The 18,267-nt window shown below is 47.9% G+C and overlaps 1 protein-coding gene across 1 annotated transcript; it reads left to right on the top strand.

Moving 5' to 3' along the window:
• Positions 1–483: 483 nt before the first annotated feature.
• Positions 484–6,610, top strand: HEBP2 (heme binding protein 2). Its single transcript, XM_079939378.1, has 4 exons — positions 484–651; positions 1,220–1,355; positions 2,094–2,274; positions 5,914–6,610. The coding sequence occupies exons 1-4, from the start codon at positions 553–555 to the stop codon at positions 6,110–6,112; spliced, it is 615 nt and encodes a 204-aa protein (XP_079795504.1). The 5' UTR covers positions 484–552; the 3' UTR covers positions 6,113–6,610.
• The last annotated feature ends 11,657 nt before the right edge of the window (positions 6,611–18,267 follow it).

The raw sequence follows: 18,267 nt of genomic DNA on the forward strand, positions 1-18,267 counted from the left end.
GACATATATATACTACCAAATGTAAACTAGATAGCTAGTGGGAAGCAGCTGCATGGCACTGGGAGAACAGCTGGGTGCTTTGTGACCACCTAGAGAGGTGGGATAGGGAGGGTGGGAGGGAGACAGAAGAGGGAGGGTATATGGAGATATTCCTATGCATATAGCTGATTCACTTTGTTATACGTTAGAAACTAACACAACACTGTAAAGCAATTATACTCCAATAACGATGTTAAAAAAAAGAAAAAGAAAAAGAAAACAAGGGTGGGGAAGGGAGAACGCCCCCCGAAGAAAGCCTGGCCAAGCAGACCCTGCTATCGGGTCTCCTGGGGGACCCGCATGGGAGCGGCCGGCCAGGGTTGGGATCGCGGTAGCAGCGCCCCCTCCCGGCCTGGGCCCCGCAGTGCCCCGCGGACTCGGGGCTCCTGCAGTGTGTAGAGGGGGCCGGGCGTCTACGGGGCGGGGACTCGGGGACACGCAGGCGGGGCGGTCCCGAGTGGCCCCCTTCCGGCGCGGCTCACCGGCCTCTTTCTCGGAGTGTCGGCGCTGCCCATGGCCGAGGTGCTGGAGCCCGATCCCGGGGCAGCCGAGGGCTCGGAGGCTCTCGCAGAGACGCCGGGCTGGGAAGCCCCGGAGGACGCGAGTCCCCAGGTAGGCTCCACCCGCGGGCGCGAAGAGTGAGGGCCGGGGGGGGTGGGCAGCGTGGGGCTGTCCTCGAGGTGATCTTCAATGCGGCCGGAGGGTCCCATAGGTTTAACTTAAAAGCACATTTTTAAAAATGGTCAGAGTCCCTAGCTCCATTCCTGCACAAACGGGAAGATGCGGTCGGTAAGCCGTAGTTACCCCCAGGCACTGGCCACATCTCAATTTCTTTTCTTTGTGGTTAAAAAAAAAAAAAATCGACCACGTCCCAAAACCTGCGATGGGACCCTCCGGGCGGGGGCGGAACAGTTGCTTGCTTTTAACCCGAATCGAGCCGACTCTCCCTACCCGTGCTTGTGGGGCAGAGGCCGCCTGCGTCTCTAACCCAAAGATGGGAGCCGCGGGGGAGGAGCCCTGCCCGGTGCTGGGAAGCCAGAACCTCCGGCCGGACTCCAGGGGAGCGCAGCCCCTGGACTGGCTGTCCCAGGTGGACCCGAGATCAAGGTACCTGTACTGTTGCATCTCACGTTCTGCCTTCTTAGAATTGCTTCCCCAAGTTCCCCCTGTTCCATCTTAGCCTGGAAGTTATGAGATCCGACACTACGGACCTGCGAAGTGGGTCAGCACTTCGGTTGAGTCTATGGACTGGGATTCGGCCATGCAGACTGGCTTCACAAGGCTGAACGGCTACATTCAAGGCAAAAACGAGAAAGGTGAAGGCACTTTACCTTGTAATTATACACACTATTGTGGTTGAGTGCCCTGGCTTATTGAGTTTTCGCTGATTAAATAAATACCTTTTAGAATAGAAAAATAACCAGATCGTCAAAGACTTAATGTTTGAAGAGGAGGACTCTGCTCAGGACCCGAGGCGTCTAGAGGAGTGTAGTACTGGGCAGTGCTTTTTAGCCTCTGGTCTCCTTGTTTGTGGTTCTGCTGGATGAACTGGGCCTCTGTGTAAGTAAGCATTAAGGCCCTTTCATGGCTAATGCTTTGAGATAATTTGGTGACTGACTGGTAGAGTAAGAGACATTAGGAGGCAGGAAGGGTCAAAGAACACAAGATCCAGGGTGTCAAGATATATCTTCTGGTTTGGCTCTCATGCTATTTATGTTTTAGCAGGTCACTTAGCCAATGGGACCTCTGAATTGTAAAAGTAAAGAATGAACTGGACTATGTTATCTCTCATTTCCCCTTCTATCCCTAAAACTATGGAATTTATTAACGAAAAATATTAATAATACAGAAAGTGTTTAATGTGGGCAGTGGATAATTGTCATTTTGCCCTTATTATTTTTTTTAAGATGAAAATTATCTTAAAGTTTAAATATTTATGTCAAGTAAATCAAGAAACTCAGGTCAAAAAATAAGTTTGTAAATGTAGTCATAAATACACTAAATCTGCTTTCACGGTCTCCTTTGCATTTAAATATATATTTTTTGTGGCACAGAGATGAAAATAAAGATGACCGCTCCAGTGACAAGCTACGTGGAGCCCGGTTCAGGTCCTTTTAGCGAGTCTACCATTACCATTTCCCTGTATATCCCCTCTGAACAGCAATCTGATCCCCCCAGGCCTTCAGAGTCAGATGTCTTCATTGAAGACAGAGCTGAAATGACGGTGTTCGTACGGTAAGTGGTAGATAATTTATAGCCTTTCTGACTGTTGGTTTTACTTGCGGGCACTCATAGTTTAGCTCCTGTGCAGCTTAGCTCCTATGTTTTTCCCCCTTCCATAAAAACAGGTCTAATGCATTTCGTGGTGTTTTCCTAGTGACTTAGTTTTATACGTTACTAAGGGTCCTTTACAAGAAATAACTTGTATTTTATTTATCAGAAGGCTGACGCACACCTTCCACAGATAAGACGCAGTACAAACATACACCGGACCTTCCCCCACAAAAGCAAAAGACTGTCCTTACCTGCCCTCTAGTTAAATTTGGAGAAAAATACCTTAAAACAGTGCATGGTACCCCTCCTCTCAACTAGTAGCTTCTGATAGCCTCAAACTCTTCCCTTTGTTCCCCCAGCCCAAAGGATGGCAGCTGCTTCCCGCAGTGACTGCCTCTGTTGGTTGGTTTACTGGTTCCTTACTCTGACCTTACAGTGCCTGTCTCAGTAAAGCCACTAATCAGCCTGCCGGCCTCCCCAGCAAGGACTGTCGTAGCCATCGGCAGCACACTCAGCCCCTGAATCTGGCCCATTCGCCTTAGAAAGGGGTGTGATTCCGTTCCCTTCCTCCCCACTGTTACTTGCTCGGGCCCTCACCTTACAGGGACCGCAGCTGAGTCCTCTTTGCTACCCCAGTGCTCGGCACATGCCTGACACTCACCAGATACTCCGACGTTTTTCAGTCTCAGGTTCCACTCTGAGAGCCTCCCCGCTGTTCTCTCTGCCCACCAGTCTCCTCTCCCTGGCCCTCCACTCTGGAACGCCGATCGTTCTCACAACGACAGCAACAAAACCCCAACCTGTTACTGTGTTTAAACATCTGTTGGCTTTTCCTCTTGCTTCCGCGTGACATTCAGACCGTTCCGCGTACTGCATCACCTGCAACACGCGGCCCAACCTGTCTCCCTGACAACTCCCCCCCCCCACCTCCCGCCCTTCACTGAGTAGGCTGAGTTCCTCCACGTGTCTGTACCTTTGACCTTAGGCAAGTTACTGAGACTTTGCTTGACAAAAATCTCATCTGTAAAATGTGTCTAATCACAGTACCTACCTACTATCTCACAGGGTTGCCATGAAGATCAGATGAGTTAATTTACCTAAAATACGTAGAACATGAGCATGATATTACTACCAGCTCCAGCTCCCTCTTTCTTCTCTTCCTAGAGAGCCTACTTTCATCCTTCAGGACTTAGATCAATTGGTACCTTGTCTGTGATGCCTTCCTCAGTTTCTCCAGTCAGCCAGCCTCTCAGTGCTATGATTCTAAATTCTAATGACCTACTGATAGACTGTAATTTCCTCAAGAATACAGCAACACGTTACTCTGCCCATATCCTTCGGCTGCTGGTGAGGCAGGTGCGTGTGGGGAGGCTCAGTATATGTCTGTGTCCTGAATAAAGCCGTGGATAGATCATTGTAGAACAACGTGTATTCAGAGGACAAAAGATGATTTCTAAGTAAGAGGCTCAAGATTTGATTTCAAGGAAGAAGTGGAATCTGAAACAGATTCCCTTTAGGCAGAACATTCCTTAAGGAAATAAATAATAAATTTAGGAGCAGAAATGTTTCCTAACACATGGTTCAGAATTATCATCATCAGTCAACATGATGGAGATTATAGAACAGATTTATCAATTTATCTTCAACGTTTTGTTTTATATACATGTGCATACACAGATTCCTCTACTTACTCAACTGGAATTTAAAAGGTACTGCAGGCCAGGAATGACTAGGTGCCTGGTAGACATTGTGGAACAGAACAGGCCTGGTTCATACCCTCGAGACCTTACATCTTATCTGAAGAATGGTAGGAATGATCTTTTCCACTGGCAAATTGATAATAAACCTTATATATGCTAAAGAAGGCATATTAGGAATGTTTTTGTGTCTGTTTTTCCTACTCTCAGCCTTCAAATTCATCATGTTTACATTTCAGCAACTCAGCTAGGTCGGTGTGCTGTCATGATTTAATCTCAGGGTATTTTTGTTTATATACTTTAAAATCTACACTTAAACTTCTATTTTCCTACTTTTTATGCAAATCTTTTGACTGTCTTTTCATCCCCATCCTCTTAGCAACCTCCTAACTGGCTCCTTCTCTCCAATCTAGTTTCCATCTCTCTGCCTATATTTTTACCCAGATCTAATCAAGTTACTTTTCTGCTTTTCCAACATCCTTTGGAATAATCTCAAAAGGCCTTAGGATGATGTACAAGGTTCCTCCTTCCAGCTCTGACTCACCTTTCTTTCTTTCTTTCTTTTATTAATTAATTAATTTATTTTTGGCTGTGTTGGGTCTTTGTTGCTGCACGCGGGCTTTCTCTAGTTGCGGCGAGCAGGGCCTACTCTTCGTTGTGGTACACGGGCTTCTCATTGCAGTGGCTTCTCTTGTTGCGGAGCACGTGCTCTAGGCACGTGGGCTCAGTATTTGTGGCATGTGGGCTCAGTAGTTGTGGCATGTGGGCTCTAGAACGCAGGCTCGGTAGTTGTGGCGCACGGGCCCAGCCACTCCGCAGCATGTGGGATCTTCCCGGACCAGGGCTCGAACCCGTGTCCCCTGCCTTGGCAGGCGGATTCTCAACCACTGCGCTACCAGGGAAGTCCTGACTCACCTTTCTGACCTCATTTTATGCCTCACTATGAAATTGCTTTGTATTTCTGGACTTTTGTTCTTTTCTTATCCCTCCCCTTTCTCTGCCCAGCAAAACTATCCTCCATTCCAGGCCCCACTCAGAGACACACCTTGCCCCGATGTAATCATATCCTCAGCGTTCCCAAGCACTTTGATTCTGTCTCTGTTAAAGCTTTTCTCAGACTGTATAGAGCTTCCAAAATGTCCATCTCTTCCATATAGGGTCAAAACTTATGTTCATCTGTAATACAGTGCCTGCCCTTTTTCTAAGGAGAAGAAGAAAGGGGAAATGTTTGATAGAAAATGGAAAGACTGGGGCTTCCCTGGTGGCGCAGTGGTTGAGAGTCTGCCTGCCGATGCAGGGGACACGGGTTCATGCCCCGGTCCGGGAAGATCCCACATGCTGCAGAGCGGCTGGGCCCGTGAGCCATGGCCACTGAGCCTGTGCGTCCAGAGCCTGTGCTCCGCAACGGGAGAGGCCACAGCAGTGAGAGGCCCGCGTAGCGCAAAAAAAAAAAAAAAAGAAAAGAAAATGGAAAGACTGAAAGGGAGGCTGCTAAGGGGGATTCATTGTGGCTCTCTGACCGGGAGCATCAGTAGTACAGGAGACTGTTGGAAATGCAGGCTCTTGGGCCCCAGCCCAGACGTCCTGAACCTGCATTTTCCCAGGTGACTCGCACGCACATTAGAGCTTGAGAAGCACAGAGTTAGAGCACAAGATGGCATAACTTCCAAATCTGCCCAACAGCTGGGACGTATTGCCTCCTCCTGGGTCCCCTCAGTGCGTGTGAGGTCACGCTGAGCCTGGGAACCAGAGGAAGGGAACAGTCAGTTCAGCTGCCTAGAGGGAGGGGCTTTGAAACCGCACTCCATCCAGGTTTCCTTGTATCAGCTCCCACTTGTCTTCTTAGACTGACCTTCACATCAGTATTAAAATCATTTATGGTCATTTACTTTCTCCTTTGTAGGTCTTTCGATGGATTCTCTAGTGCCCAAAGGAATCAAGAACAACTCTTGACATTAGCAAGCATTTTGAGGGAAGAAGGAAAAGTTTTCGATGAAAAGGTTTACTACACCGCAGCCTACAACAGTCCTTTCGAATTGCTTGATAGAAAAAATGAGGTGTGGTTGATTCAGAAAAAAGAACCCTCCGAAGAAAAGGAATGAGCAAATGAGAGGAAGGTACATTGCCAGGGGCAAAACCTCTGTTTAACATAGACGTCAACATTACCCATAAGCAAAATGTGTCTAGTAGCTCTACCTGAGAGCACTACTATGAATTGAGCTTATTTCCACTGTGCCTTTTTAATGCTTGAAGCTTTAGATACGCAGGTAACAGGGGACAGTATTCTATAAACATGTAAATCGATCTTTATTTCTATGAGGCTCCAGGGAAACGTCATGTTACTTCCCCCTTCTTCAGTGTATCACAATCATGTTGCCTTATTTCTACTTGGATTTGTGTCAGTTGGATGTTACCTCCTCCAGATATTATCAATAAAAATGTTAAAGTTTATCCTGTGTGGAACTACAAGGCCGTCAAGCCTAGAGAACTCAAGTTCAGTTGGAAACAAAAATCAAAGTGTCTTTTGCAGATGCCGCTGTTACTTTTTCTGTTGAGCCCTCTTTCCTATCTGCCCGCTGCTCCCCACACACGAGAAAAGCTCTCACAATACTCAAAAGTGTTGCTAATATTCCGTGACAAAAAATAAATGTATGAAGTTAGGGACTTCCTATTTTATTTTGATACTCAAGAGAGGCATGTTTTTTCTGAAGAAATGTATACAAACGTAGACTTTTACAATTCACTTGAGGGGCTTCCCTGGCGGTGCAGTGGTTGAGAATCCGCCTGCCAATGCAGGGGACATGGGTTCAGGCCCTGGTCTGGGAAGATCCCACGTGCCACGGAGCAACTGAGCCCGTGAGCCACAACTACTGAAGCCCTTGTGCCTAGATCCCGTGCTCCACAACAAGGGAAGCCACCACATTGAGAGGCCCGCGCACCACAACTAAGAGTGGCCCGCGCTCTCTGCAACTAGAGAAAGACCGTGCGCAGCAACGAAGACCCAACGCAGCCAAAAATAAATAAATTAAATAAATTAAAAAAAAATTCACTTGAATTTTTAAAGTATTTTATGCAGTATTTTTATATACTGAATCAGTATATAAAAATGATTCAGTATTCAAAGAGGGGTTTGCTGCAAAATCAAAGAGGCTGAAATTTGGACCTAATTGTATTGGAACACGCTTGTCCTGGAGAAGAGTGTCAATATCTGGAAGCCTGTCATGGGAAGGTCATAGCTTTACTGTGGGCTCCTAGTGGATGACGGTTGTAGGCACGAAGGAGAAAAGCACCTTGGAGCTCAGTGACTTCCCAATAGGTAAAGCTGCCCACGAATGACATTACTTCCCGTTTCCATCATTGTGTGTGTTCAAGCAGGCACGTGATCACTTATGTGGCAGGTTTGGGTCTCCAGTGGATGAAAGGGTGGGGCCGGATGATGCTCAAGGTCCCTGCAGCCCCAACATTATATGGTGTCTCTTAAAATTAATCTCCCTAACCTGGGTACACTAGACCAACGTACCTAGAGTTAATGGTTTCCATAGCTAACATTCATGGATTGCCTTCTAGGTGTAGCTTTCTAAGCATTTCACCTGAATTCCCACAGTCGACCCTCAGAACAACCCTGTGTGCCACCTTGTGTCATCTCCGTTTCACAGATGAGGACATTGAGGCACAGAGATGTAAGGTAACTTGCCTCCAGCTGGAGCCGTAAGGGCAGAGGCCGATTCCATCCCAGGCAGTCGGACTCCTGGGTCCAGACTGCTAACCACTGCGCCCACCGGCAGCCAGTGTTCTAGAGTGCAGCTTTCTCAGGCCATCAGTGGGCTAGGACTGTGTTGAGGGGTCCTTCCTGCGTGTCATGCATGCATAATCAACGTGATTATGACCTCAGAGATACCTTTTAGATTATAATTTTTGATACAAAACAAGCTAGGTTTCCAGTTTTGAAATTATTATATAGATATAATTTTTTAAGTCTTAGGCAATTATTTTCCAAAGGTATTTGCTTGCATTGATTATTTTTTTATTCTTTGCATTTTTGTGTTTGCCAAAAAGAAATTAAATTTCTTTCTTAGCTCATTTACCAAAACCAACTGTGGGTCACCTTCTAGCCCTCCTACTAATGAAAGTCCACAGTACTCGCCTCTACTGGTATGAGGTAAATATTTATATATTTACCCCATAGTTCTATAAAAATAGACATCTCTTATGAAGTAACTTCCATTTTAAATGAGAAGAGCATATGTCTGATTGCCAAGATTTAGTTGTAATCTGAAACATGTTCCATAAAAACGCGATTTTGTACTATTCATTCCAAGGTATCCCATTTTCCCCTCCTGGTCCACAAATCATAAATAAAACATTTTTCAGCCCTCAATTAATCCAGACCAGAGAGTATTTCTCACAGCAATGAATCAGTTATTTTAATTATGTGGCTGGCACTGACTACAAAATATCCCTCAACATTTCTACTGAGATTTTCCTTCTCTAATCAATAGGAAATTCATGTCTAGATTCCTTTCTGAGGCTAAACCATCCACCTTTCCTGTTGGTCTAATTCATGCTCCATCAATTAGGCCTTCTCCCATCTTCAGGCTCTCCCTCCAACATGCTCCAATCACTCTGCTTACCAACAGGCTCTGATTTGGCTTGATCCTCCCAGCTCCCCAGAATAACATCCTAGTTCCCCCTAGACCCTTACATAGGACAATAATTCCCATTTCTCCCTTACCTTGATTATCCAGTTTCTCTGGAAAGAGTTGTCCAGAGGCTTCCTTGCAGCTCTAGGCTGTGAGGAGGTATCTCAGGGACCATGACAGGGATTTAAGGTGGGCAACACCCCTCCACCACCACCACTGTGCTTCCCACAGACCCATCCACGTTAGTCTACGTGTATGTCAATTTTTCATGCTTTTAAAAGCCTGAAAACAATCCTTTAAACTGAGTGCATTCATTCATTCCTTTCTAGTCATCACTTAACCCTCTAAAAGTCTTGCTTTTCCTCCTAAATATTTCACTGGAATGCCATTTACTTTCATTCGTTCTTCAAGAAGCCTTATGGAGTCCCTCCTGGGTCGCAGGCTCTGCACACTATTCCAGGGGCTGGGCTATGGTGACAGGCAGAAATGCCCCCAACAGTGGCTGTACCCGTCAAATCCAACCACGTCTTCCACTCTCCTACTCAGTCCACCTTCCAGCTGAGAATACAACAGTGAACAGGACACGCAGGGCCCCTGTCCTTGTGAAGTGTTCTGGAGAGCGAGGGAGTGCAAATACAAATGGGGCAGTGAGCTAGGGTGTGGCTGGGCGGAGTGCAGTGGCTGTCACGTGGGCGGGCAGGCCAGGCCTCCGGAGGAAGACACAGGAGATCTGAATGATGAGAAGGAGCCACTCAGATGACAGCCTGGGGGCGGGGGAAGCCTTTTGAGCAGAGGTGACGTGTCAAAGGGAGAAGCCCCCTTCGGTATCCAGAACAAAGCTGCACATACTGCTTGCTGAGCAGGGAGCGCTGTGCTTGCAGGACACGGTCTCTCTGCACACAGAAAACGCTGACTTGTACGGAGCTTCTGGAAGTGCAGAGTTCAAGGATTAGCGGACTTTCGGAATCACTTAGGAACTGATTGAGCTTTAGTTGTGGAGGTGCGGTTACCAGAGCAGGGTCGCTGCTGCTGAGCGTGATTTAGGAGCCTGGTTCAGAGGCGAGGTTACTGAAGCGAAGCTGTCATCAGTCACTTCTGGTACTTATTCCTGATTGTGGCCAAAGAATGGGCATCTCTCTTCTGGGATTTGGAGTCATGGCCGGCAAGCACGGGGTGGGGGCATGCCACTCAGATCCACCTTCATGAAAGGACCGCTGCCCAGCTGTGAGGGGTGTGGTTAGCCGATGTCTCCAGCTGTGACTTTCTTCAGGATCCACTGCCGATTGCAAGATAAGGACACACTGTTTTCAGGGGGTACCTAGCCTACAACGGAGCGAGGCAGGAGGAGCTGATGGCATGCTTTTTTACTGGCATCTTTCAGCCAAAGACTGAGCAAGTTGGTGGTACAAAGGCCTAGCCACTTCTGTCTGACTCGGGACACTTCCTATAAAGTCTTTGCTCCAGAGCTCCCTGGCGGGCTCGCAGAAAGTGTCAGATCTGTGTTGCAGTCTGACAGCTCCCCTGCCCCATCTTGTTTTTCCTTTTTCCTTTCATTGGTATGACATTACCATATACCTTTTGTACTCCCAACTCTGTCTCAGCATCGAACTGGCACAGCTGGTATCAGTGTGGCCCCAAGATTGTGGGCAGTAAGACAGCGTTTGGGGGACTGGGTCATGCACTGCCTGGCTGGTTACGAGTTCCCCATCCCTGTGGACAGGCCGTACATACACAGCTCATGGCACGAGGCTGTCTAGTTATTAATCCCTTAAATGGAATAGCTTACTGGTGAAAAGGAATGCAGTGACTGGTGAATGATTCAGGAGCTTCAAACATTAGGACTGGGGTCGATAATGAGTACAAGGACAATAGACTTGAATGGTTGTTACTAAGTTGGACTGTTGTCCTGCAGGTGGATAATGAAAAGTTGCGGTCAGTTAACAAAGAATGTAAAACTACATGTGAGGGCCAGAGCCTCTTTCATAGCTTGCTAAGAAGTCCTCACCTCACGCAGAAGGCCAGCATGAGGACTGGATGGTAAAAGGAATAACCACCAACGGATGTTCGGCCAAGCCCCATCTGCCGTGTCAAGGTCAGGACCAAACCTGGAACATGAAATGGGGACATCCGGTGGATGCCCCCAACAGTTTTGACTCCCTAGAAGTTTCTGAACATTCTGGGCCTGTGGAAGAGGCCCACCCTTCCCCCCATTAAGAGCTAGAACTACCCTCTCTCCCTCCTCCTGCCCTAATGTGAGGAAAGACAATATAGAGGTCTTTCCCCCACAAGGCAACAGGTGCCTCTGGGAGCTGTCCCCACCCCATCTCCCGACTGTCAGGCATTTACCCAAGGTTAAGTCACAGCATAACCTGGCAGAGGCCAGGCTGGGCCTGATGAAGGAAGAGATGGACGACATGCAAAGGTTGCCGCATAGCCTAGCCAACGGGTACTGGCAGGGGTCAGGAGAGTACCCTGGGGACTAGGCTCTGAAGGTGCTCAGTCAAAGGTGCCAGGACACAAGACTGGATAAAGGAAGCTTATTGACATGGGGATGTTGCTCTGGATACAGGAGTTAACACCATGAGTAGAACTCCAGGGGGTACAGCAAACTCACTGCTTTAGGGAGGCACCTAGTAGCCTGAAAAAGTGATAGAAATGTTGAAATGCCTGAACTGATGGAAGAGGTAATAGAGGAAGGACTGAAAAGGCTCACGGAAGGGGCATGCTGGAATGGGTATATCATAGGCGGCAACAAGGCCCATCGGATTTTTGTCGTAGTCTGTTTGGGCTGCTATAACAGAATACCATAGACTGAGTGGTTTAAACAAGAGAAATGTATTTCTCACAGTTCGGAAGGCTGGGACTTCCAAGATCAAGGTGCTGGTCAAATCAGTGCCTGGTGAGGGCCCACTTCCTGGCTTGTAATAGCCATCTTCTTCCTGTATCCTCACGTGATGGAGAGGGAAGGGAAGCTCTGGTCTCTTTCTCTTCTCGTAAGGACACTAATCCTACCTTGGGGACTCCACTCTCATGACCTCACCTAAACCTAATTATCTCCCAAAGGCCCATCTCCAAATACCATCACCTTGGGTGCTAGGGCTTCAACATATAGATTTGGGGTGGGCACAATTCAGTCCATAGACATTGTGTTCCACGAGAAGGCCCAGAGGAGCCATCATTTACCAAGGCCAGTAGGAATGCACTGGTAAGAGAGGTGTGAGCATCACCAAGGACTCTGTGGAGGATCTCCTCTGCAGGCTGGGCTGGCTGGAGAGGCTGGGGTGGAACGTGGCTTGCTGAGAGCAATGTGCGTGATGACGAGACCTTGCAGAGCCCAGGTGGCAGTGCTAACCACAAAAGTAAGGGTGCGTAAATTATATTAAACACCAAAGTCGAAATGGCAGCCAAGGGGGCCTGACCTGTGAAGTCTTACGGAGGTAGTTAATAGAACATGGCATTCCTAGGGGCAAAACAGAGAGGGTGACCAATAAGGGTAATTCTTTATCATCAAAAGAGATCAAGGATGGATAAGCAGGGGGCTGAGATCACCTCCCCCCCTCCCCCCAAAAAAACCTCCAAGAAAACCCCACAAAACTGTGATCCCTTGCCCAGTTTCCAGACTCAAAACCCATTGACTGGGCCCTTAGGGGAATGGTCACTGCAATAGTTCAGTGTGTACAGTAATGATTCCCCTAGTGTTTTTCCAAAAGGCTATGGCCATTTACTCAGGTGGCTACACATCGGAGAAAGAAAAATATCCAGATATGCCGGGATTCAAACTGACATTTGATACCCAGAAGCTCAGTGTCATCCTAGCTCCCCTTCCCATTTAAAGTGGGAGCATGTGGACGTCAGAAAAGAAATGGAGTACTAGTCAAAGTTTGGCTTCTAGTGGGTCCACTGGGTCTGCAAACCCTCATTGTTATTTCTCCAGTCCCTGGATATATAATTAAGATTGACGTACTTGGCAGGGAGGATAAACCCACACTGATTCCTTGACCTGTGAAGTAAGAGTGTAAGTCTCTAAACCCCCTTTCCCTCAGCCAGGGTGGTAAGGAAAGCGGTACTCCCTTGAGCAATGCTCTTTAAAGCTCCCGAGATGAACATGCGTTTCTGGCCACGATGGTGAAACAGGAGCCGGACGTGGAAAGTCCACAGCACACCACTGTGATCTCTGAGAGAAGGGGAAGAAAGGGAAGTCCAGTGAGTGTTCGAGCTTATGGCCTGGAGGTATGGTTTCCGGGCAGCAAAGCAGGAAGGGGGGAGGAAGCCAAACAGAGGCCAGTGGTCTCACTGAGTTGAGGAGACCGGGACAAGTGGGATGGGACGCCAAGGTGGCTAGGACTTGTTGGGCCGAACAAAGGACAGGAGGAACACACACAGAGCGCTCTGCAGATCCGCAGCGAGTCCCTCTGACTCTTGGTGGAGCACTAATCTGTGAAGGTGTAAGAAGAAACTATCCCTGCCAAGAAACGAACAACCGGAAGCAGCAGAACAAATGAGTCACAGATCACATGTGGGGCTGGGAATAGCTTTTGTTCCCACTAGCAAGAGTGGACATAACTCATAGCGCACGGGGCATCAGGTAGAGTTTTCAAAAGGGTATGGTGTTCATAGTGAGGGTAAATTGTCTCTAAACCAAAGGCTTCTCTGGAGCTCCCCTAACAAAGCTTAAAAGCCTTGAAAGGATCAAATGGATTCCAAAAGACTTGGCTGTGCACCAGAATAAAGCCTAATACTATTTAAAGGAATACAGTAAAATCTGTCGACGAGCAACCTACCATTCACAGTTCCCACCATCCAATAAAAAAATTACTGGAAAAATATGCAAAGAAACAGAAAAATATGACCCATAATTAGGGGGAATCAATCACTAAAAACACGTCCAGAAGGGGTAGATATGAAGGAATCAGCCACTTGGACCATGTGATCTGGCAGACCCTGGCAGACCCTAGGGTACTGGAGGTGTCAGTGGTGAAAAAAATTGCAGTGTGGAATTTATAAGACCCAGTGGGACCACGCAACGCAGGTCCCTGGGGTCCTGAAGCAGGGCTGTGCTAAGTGCAGGAGAGAACCGCATGCTTTCTGAAAAGCAGCTTCTGGAGTGCTGTTGGGTCCTGGTAGAGATGGACCCATGAGAAGCTCTGGCTTCTGACTTCTATCTGTGGCCTTCTGACTTCTAGCTCTGGATGTATCAGATACATCCAGAGCTTCCCATCTTAGCTGGGCCCTGTCAGAAGCACCGCGTCCTAAGGTCTGTGGGATCTTAGGCGGTTCCATCATGAGATGGAAACGATACCTCGAGGAGCAGTCATGTGCAAGAGTGGAGCACGTGAGCAAGTGACATGAGCAGGTGGCCCAGATCCCCATGTCATTACGGTTGCCCCCACGTTGCTCCCTCCCTATGGCTGTTGGGACCTGTAAGATAGGCTGGAGGGGGGTGGGCAGGGACTTGAGCCTGCTTTTTGGTGGTCAGTGGGTTGGCTTACTGTGGCCCGAGCTGGAGATGGACAGCAGTTGCATTACACCCCCATTCAGGGGTGACGTCGAAAGAAAGCTTCGAGAAAAAAAATCTTCTGCAAAACAAAAGGCAGAATTTTTGGTGATGGACCTGGTCACTCACTTCGTGAGAGAGAAAAGTTAAAATAGATATGGAATCTTGGCAGTGGCCAATGGCTTGTCCAACTGGTCAGGAGTTTGAAAAGAAAAAGAATGGAATTGAGACAAGGTCTGCGGGTAGAGGCATATGGTTAGACATCTGGGAACAGGCACAGAGCCTGAAAAACCGTATCATATGTTAAGGCCCGCTAGAAAGTACCCACTGGAAGAGGCACTAAACAACCAGGTAGATGAAATGACTTTGCCCGTTGGTATTAGCTCTTGTTGGTGCCCACCCCAGGGCTGGTACAATGGGCACACAAATATAGTGGCCGTGGTGGCAAAGATGGAGGCTATGCATGGACCCCCCAAAAATACAGACTCCCACTTACCAAGGCCAACCTAGATACTGCTGAATCTGAATGTCTAACCTGCCAGCAATACGTACCAATGCTGAGACCCTGGTAAGGCTGTCGGAAGCCTGACTTGTCATTTGATACCAAGTTGAGTATATTAGACTCATTCGTTCCTGGCAGGCCAGCAATTCATTGGCACCAGGGTTAACACCTATTCTGGGTATGCAGCTTTCTTTCCTGCTCACAGGGCCTTGCCCAGCACCACAGTCTAGAAACTTACAAAGTCTCTGATCCGCTGGCGTGGATTTACAGAACGGGTGATCTACACATCATAACATCCAATCAGGGAGAGTTAGCTCATGGCCGCAGGATCCACTGGTTCTCTGACACACTGCACCACCTAGAAGCTGCTGGCCTGATAGCATATTGGAATGACTTGCTTTAGTGCCTGGCTGGAGGCAATACCCTGCCAAGATGGGGCGCCATCTCCCAAACACAGTACACTTACTAGATCAGAGAACCTGTATGCTGCTGTGTCTATAATAGGAAGGACACGTGCATCTGGGAACCAAGGGGTAGAAGGAGGAGTGACCTCACTTATCATCAGTCACTCCCAATGAACCACTAGGGATGTAGGACTTTCCACCCCACAACTCTGCAGAGCCAGAGGTCCTTGTTCTCAGAGGTGTACACTCCCCATTGGCAACACAGCAAGGGTTCCATTGAACTTCAACCTACTGCTGCCAGCTGGGCTCTCTGGTCTTTTTGTATCCAGGGACCGGCAGGCAAGAAGAGTCACCATCTTGCCAGGGGCAACTGACCCTGAACTGTAGGCAAGCCTACAGTTGCATGAGGTGGGGAACTAGAGGGCCCACTTGGGGCACCCTTTGTACTCCTTCCCCAATTGTCTATCCACAGGCAAGTACAGCCACCCTGGCTCCCAGGATTTCAGAACACTCTGGAATGAGGGCTTGGTTCACACCATCGGAAAAGCCCCAAGCCCCACAGAGGTGACAGTTGAGGGTGAAAGGAATTTAGAGTGGAGGTGGGGGATGATAAGTGCCACTTGTGTCCTGGAGACTATTTGCTGGAAGGTTCTATAGTTGGTCCTATCAAATTCTTTTAAAATCTCTCCTCAGGAAGAGAGGTCCACCAGAGCCCTGGAGGAGCTGCTCTCCACACGCTTCTGCGGAACTGGATCCAAACAGTGCAAGTGGTGGAGTGTGGCAGGCATGGAGATGTGCTATTATATCCCCCCTCAAGAAAAGACTTGCCATCCAGCTGCAAGAAGTGTGCACGGTTGACAGCCTCCAACTCTTGGCTTCAAAAGGTCCACCTTAGCTTTCAAGCTGAGGCCATGCTATTTCTCAAGGCAGGCAGGATAAGTGGTCAGTGATTTCACTAAGCTGTGGAAATTGAGGGCACACTCTTCTCAGGGTGGCCTCTTGCAAAAGACCAAGCAGGACACTGATAAAGGACCTAGCTGACTGAGTAGTACTGCAGGGTGTTAGCTCTGCCCGCCCCATTCTCTTTCCTCCCTTTTCCTTTCAAATGTGTTACAGTGTCTACTTCCTAAGGAACCTAAACCAGCATAGAAATACAGGCACCTTTCTTTTCAATAGTTAGAATAAAGTCTCTAAGTCCAGAAGTAGCATCTATCAGGGCACAGAAAGAAGAATGAGGCGAACCTTTTGAGTGAGGGGAATAGTGGCAGATCTTAAAGGCCTTGCAGGCCACAGCTAGAAGTCAGAAGCCTATTCCAATTGTAACATCTAGTCTTTGGAACGTTTCAAGCAGGGGAGTGCTTGAATTGTTTTTAAAAGCAATTTTGTAGGGTGAATTGAGGGTGGTTGAAGATGCATGATAAAGGGAAGAAAACCAGTTGGGAGGCTTCTGCAGTAGTCTGAGATAATAGTTTAGACCTGAGAGGTGGCAGTGGAACTGGTGAGAAGTGATTGGATTTGTGATATATTTTGGCAATATGGTTGACATGACTTGCTTCTGGTTTAGATGTGGGGTGAAAAGAGAGGCCATAAGGATGAGCCTAGACTTGGGGCCTGAGCCACTGTGTGAGTGGTAACGCCCATTGATAAAGGCTTGGATATATTTAAGTTTAAAACACCTCTAAATGCAGATTCTGAGTAGGCAACTGATATACTGATGAAGTCAGGACAGGAGACGCTCAGGAGTGACGGGTATATATTACATTAATGTAACACTATGGGATTAGATGCAGTTCCCAAGGGAGAGAGTAGCTTGAGAAAAGGCTAAGACCCCAGGCAGGTCACATCACTCCCCTTCTTAAAAACCTTCATTGTTTCCCAGTACTACAAACATAACCCAAATTACCTGGGATGACATCCCAGGCCCTCTACATTCTTGCCTGAGATGACCTTTCCAGTCTCATGTCCCACTTTGTTTTTCTAGAGACTTCCTATTTTAGCTCCTTGGTTTCCTCTAAACACTTTGCTTCTGCGCCTCTGCTCCTGCTATCCCCTCCGTTTGGAGTGTCTTTCGTTTGCCAGCTTCCCCTGTCCGGCAAAATCCTCCTCATTCGTACACTCTTAGCTCAGGTTCACCATAGCCAATCCCTCTCTTATCTTCCTCTGAGAACAGTACCACTCAACTGCAAAGCAGGTGACAAATGACTTACCCAGTGGGTCTGGAGGTAGACAGCCCGAGGCTGGTGCAGTGACTCTGGCTGTCATCAATGGACCAGGCTCCTTCCTCCTCTGCCTTCCACAACATGTGGCTTCTTCCGTCCTTATTGCTGCCTCAAAGGTTTTGAGAGTACTGTTCCTCCTCCAGCCTCCCACCCACTCTAGGGATAAAAGGAGGAAGGGAATGGCACCTACATAAGGAAAGCAACTCTCTTGGCAACTCCTAGACTGTTGCCAGTCTCACTGGCCAAAACCATGCCACATGGCCCGTTGGATTGTGGGAGCTGGTGGGGTGGGCTGTACTAGTATGTTACTTGGTGCATGGCTAGTCTCTTGCCGAAGACCACGTGAGACAGTGGTAAAGGACCTAGCTGTTTCTGTCCACCACAGGACTCCTTAGGTAAGTTATCTTTTCCCCAGAGTTCCCCATTGCACTGGCTGACTGATCAGGTGTTCTGTGGGTAAAGGGGAACTCACACGGTGCGGGAGGGCGCGCAGCAACGTCTGCCCAGGGTTCTTCCTTTCCGTCTACTCTGACAGTTCACTGTGTGTCTTCTTCACCAGGTTGGAAGCACCTTAATGATCTCTCATCCACATTTTTCTTAGAACTCTCTCTTCCTTACCTAGCACATGAGAAGTATTTAATAAAAGGCTTTTTTTTTTTCAATGCTGAACAAGTGACTACAGATTGCTCTAGTTCTTATTCTGTGAATGAAGGCTGGCCTGTGTGGAAAGCAGTTTAGGGCAGCTCACTGAAAGAAACTATGTTATAGTAACTGAATAGCTTATTACAGAACCTCAAGAATCGGGTCCATGTTTTATTCGAAAGCCCCTCCTTCCCCCTACCCGCCCAACAATATCCTAATGTCTGCGAAATCATCCTATTGTACCCATTTCGTGACGGCACCCCAGCAATATAAACAATTGTTCAAATTCAATTTATGTGCTGAAAACACATTCATGCAGAAAACTAATCCTGTGTTTCCCTGTTCTCCTGGGACAC

Source organism: Stenella coeruleoalba (genome assembly GCF_951394435.1).
Source record: "Stenella coeruleoalba genome assembly, chromosome: 12".
Classification (NCBI taxonomy): Eukaryota; Metazoa; Chordata; class Mammalia; order Artiodactyla; family Delphinidae; genus Stenella; species Stenella coeruleoalba.

Bases quoted from the DNA above. Each gene is read 5' to 3' on its own strand.
- HEBP2 (XM_079939378.1), top strand. From the start codon at position 553: ATGGCCGAGGTGCTGGAGCCCGATCCCGGGGCAGCCGAGGGCTCGGAG. The intron at 652-1,219 runs GTAGGCTCCACC...GTTCCATCTTAG, and splicing joins CGGAGGACGCGAGTCCCCAG to CCTGGAAGTTATGAGATCCG. The intron at 2,275-5,913 runs GTAAGTGGTAGA...TCTCCTTTGTAG, and splicing joins GAAATGACGGTGTTCGTACG to GTCTTTCGATGGATTCTCTA.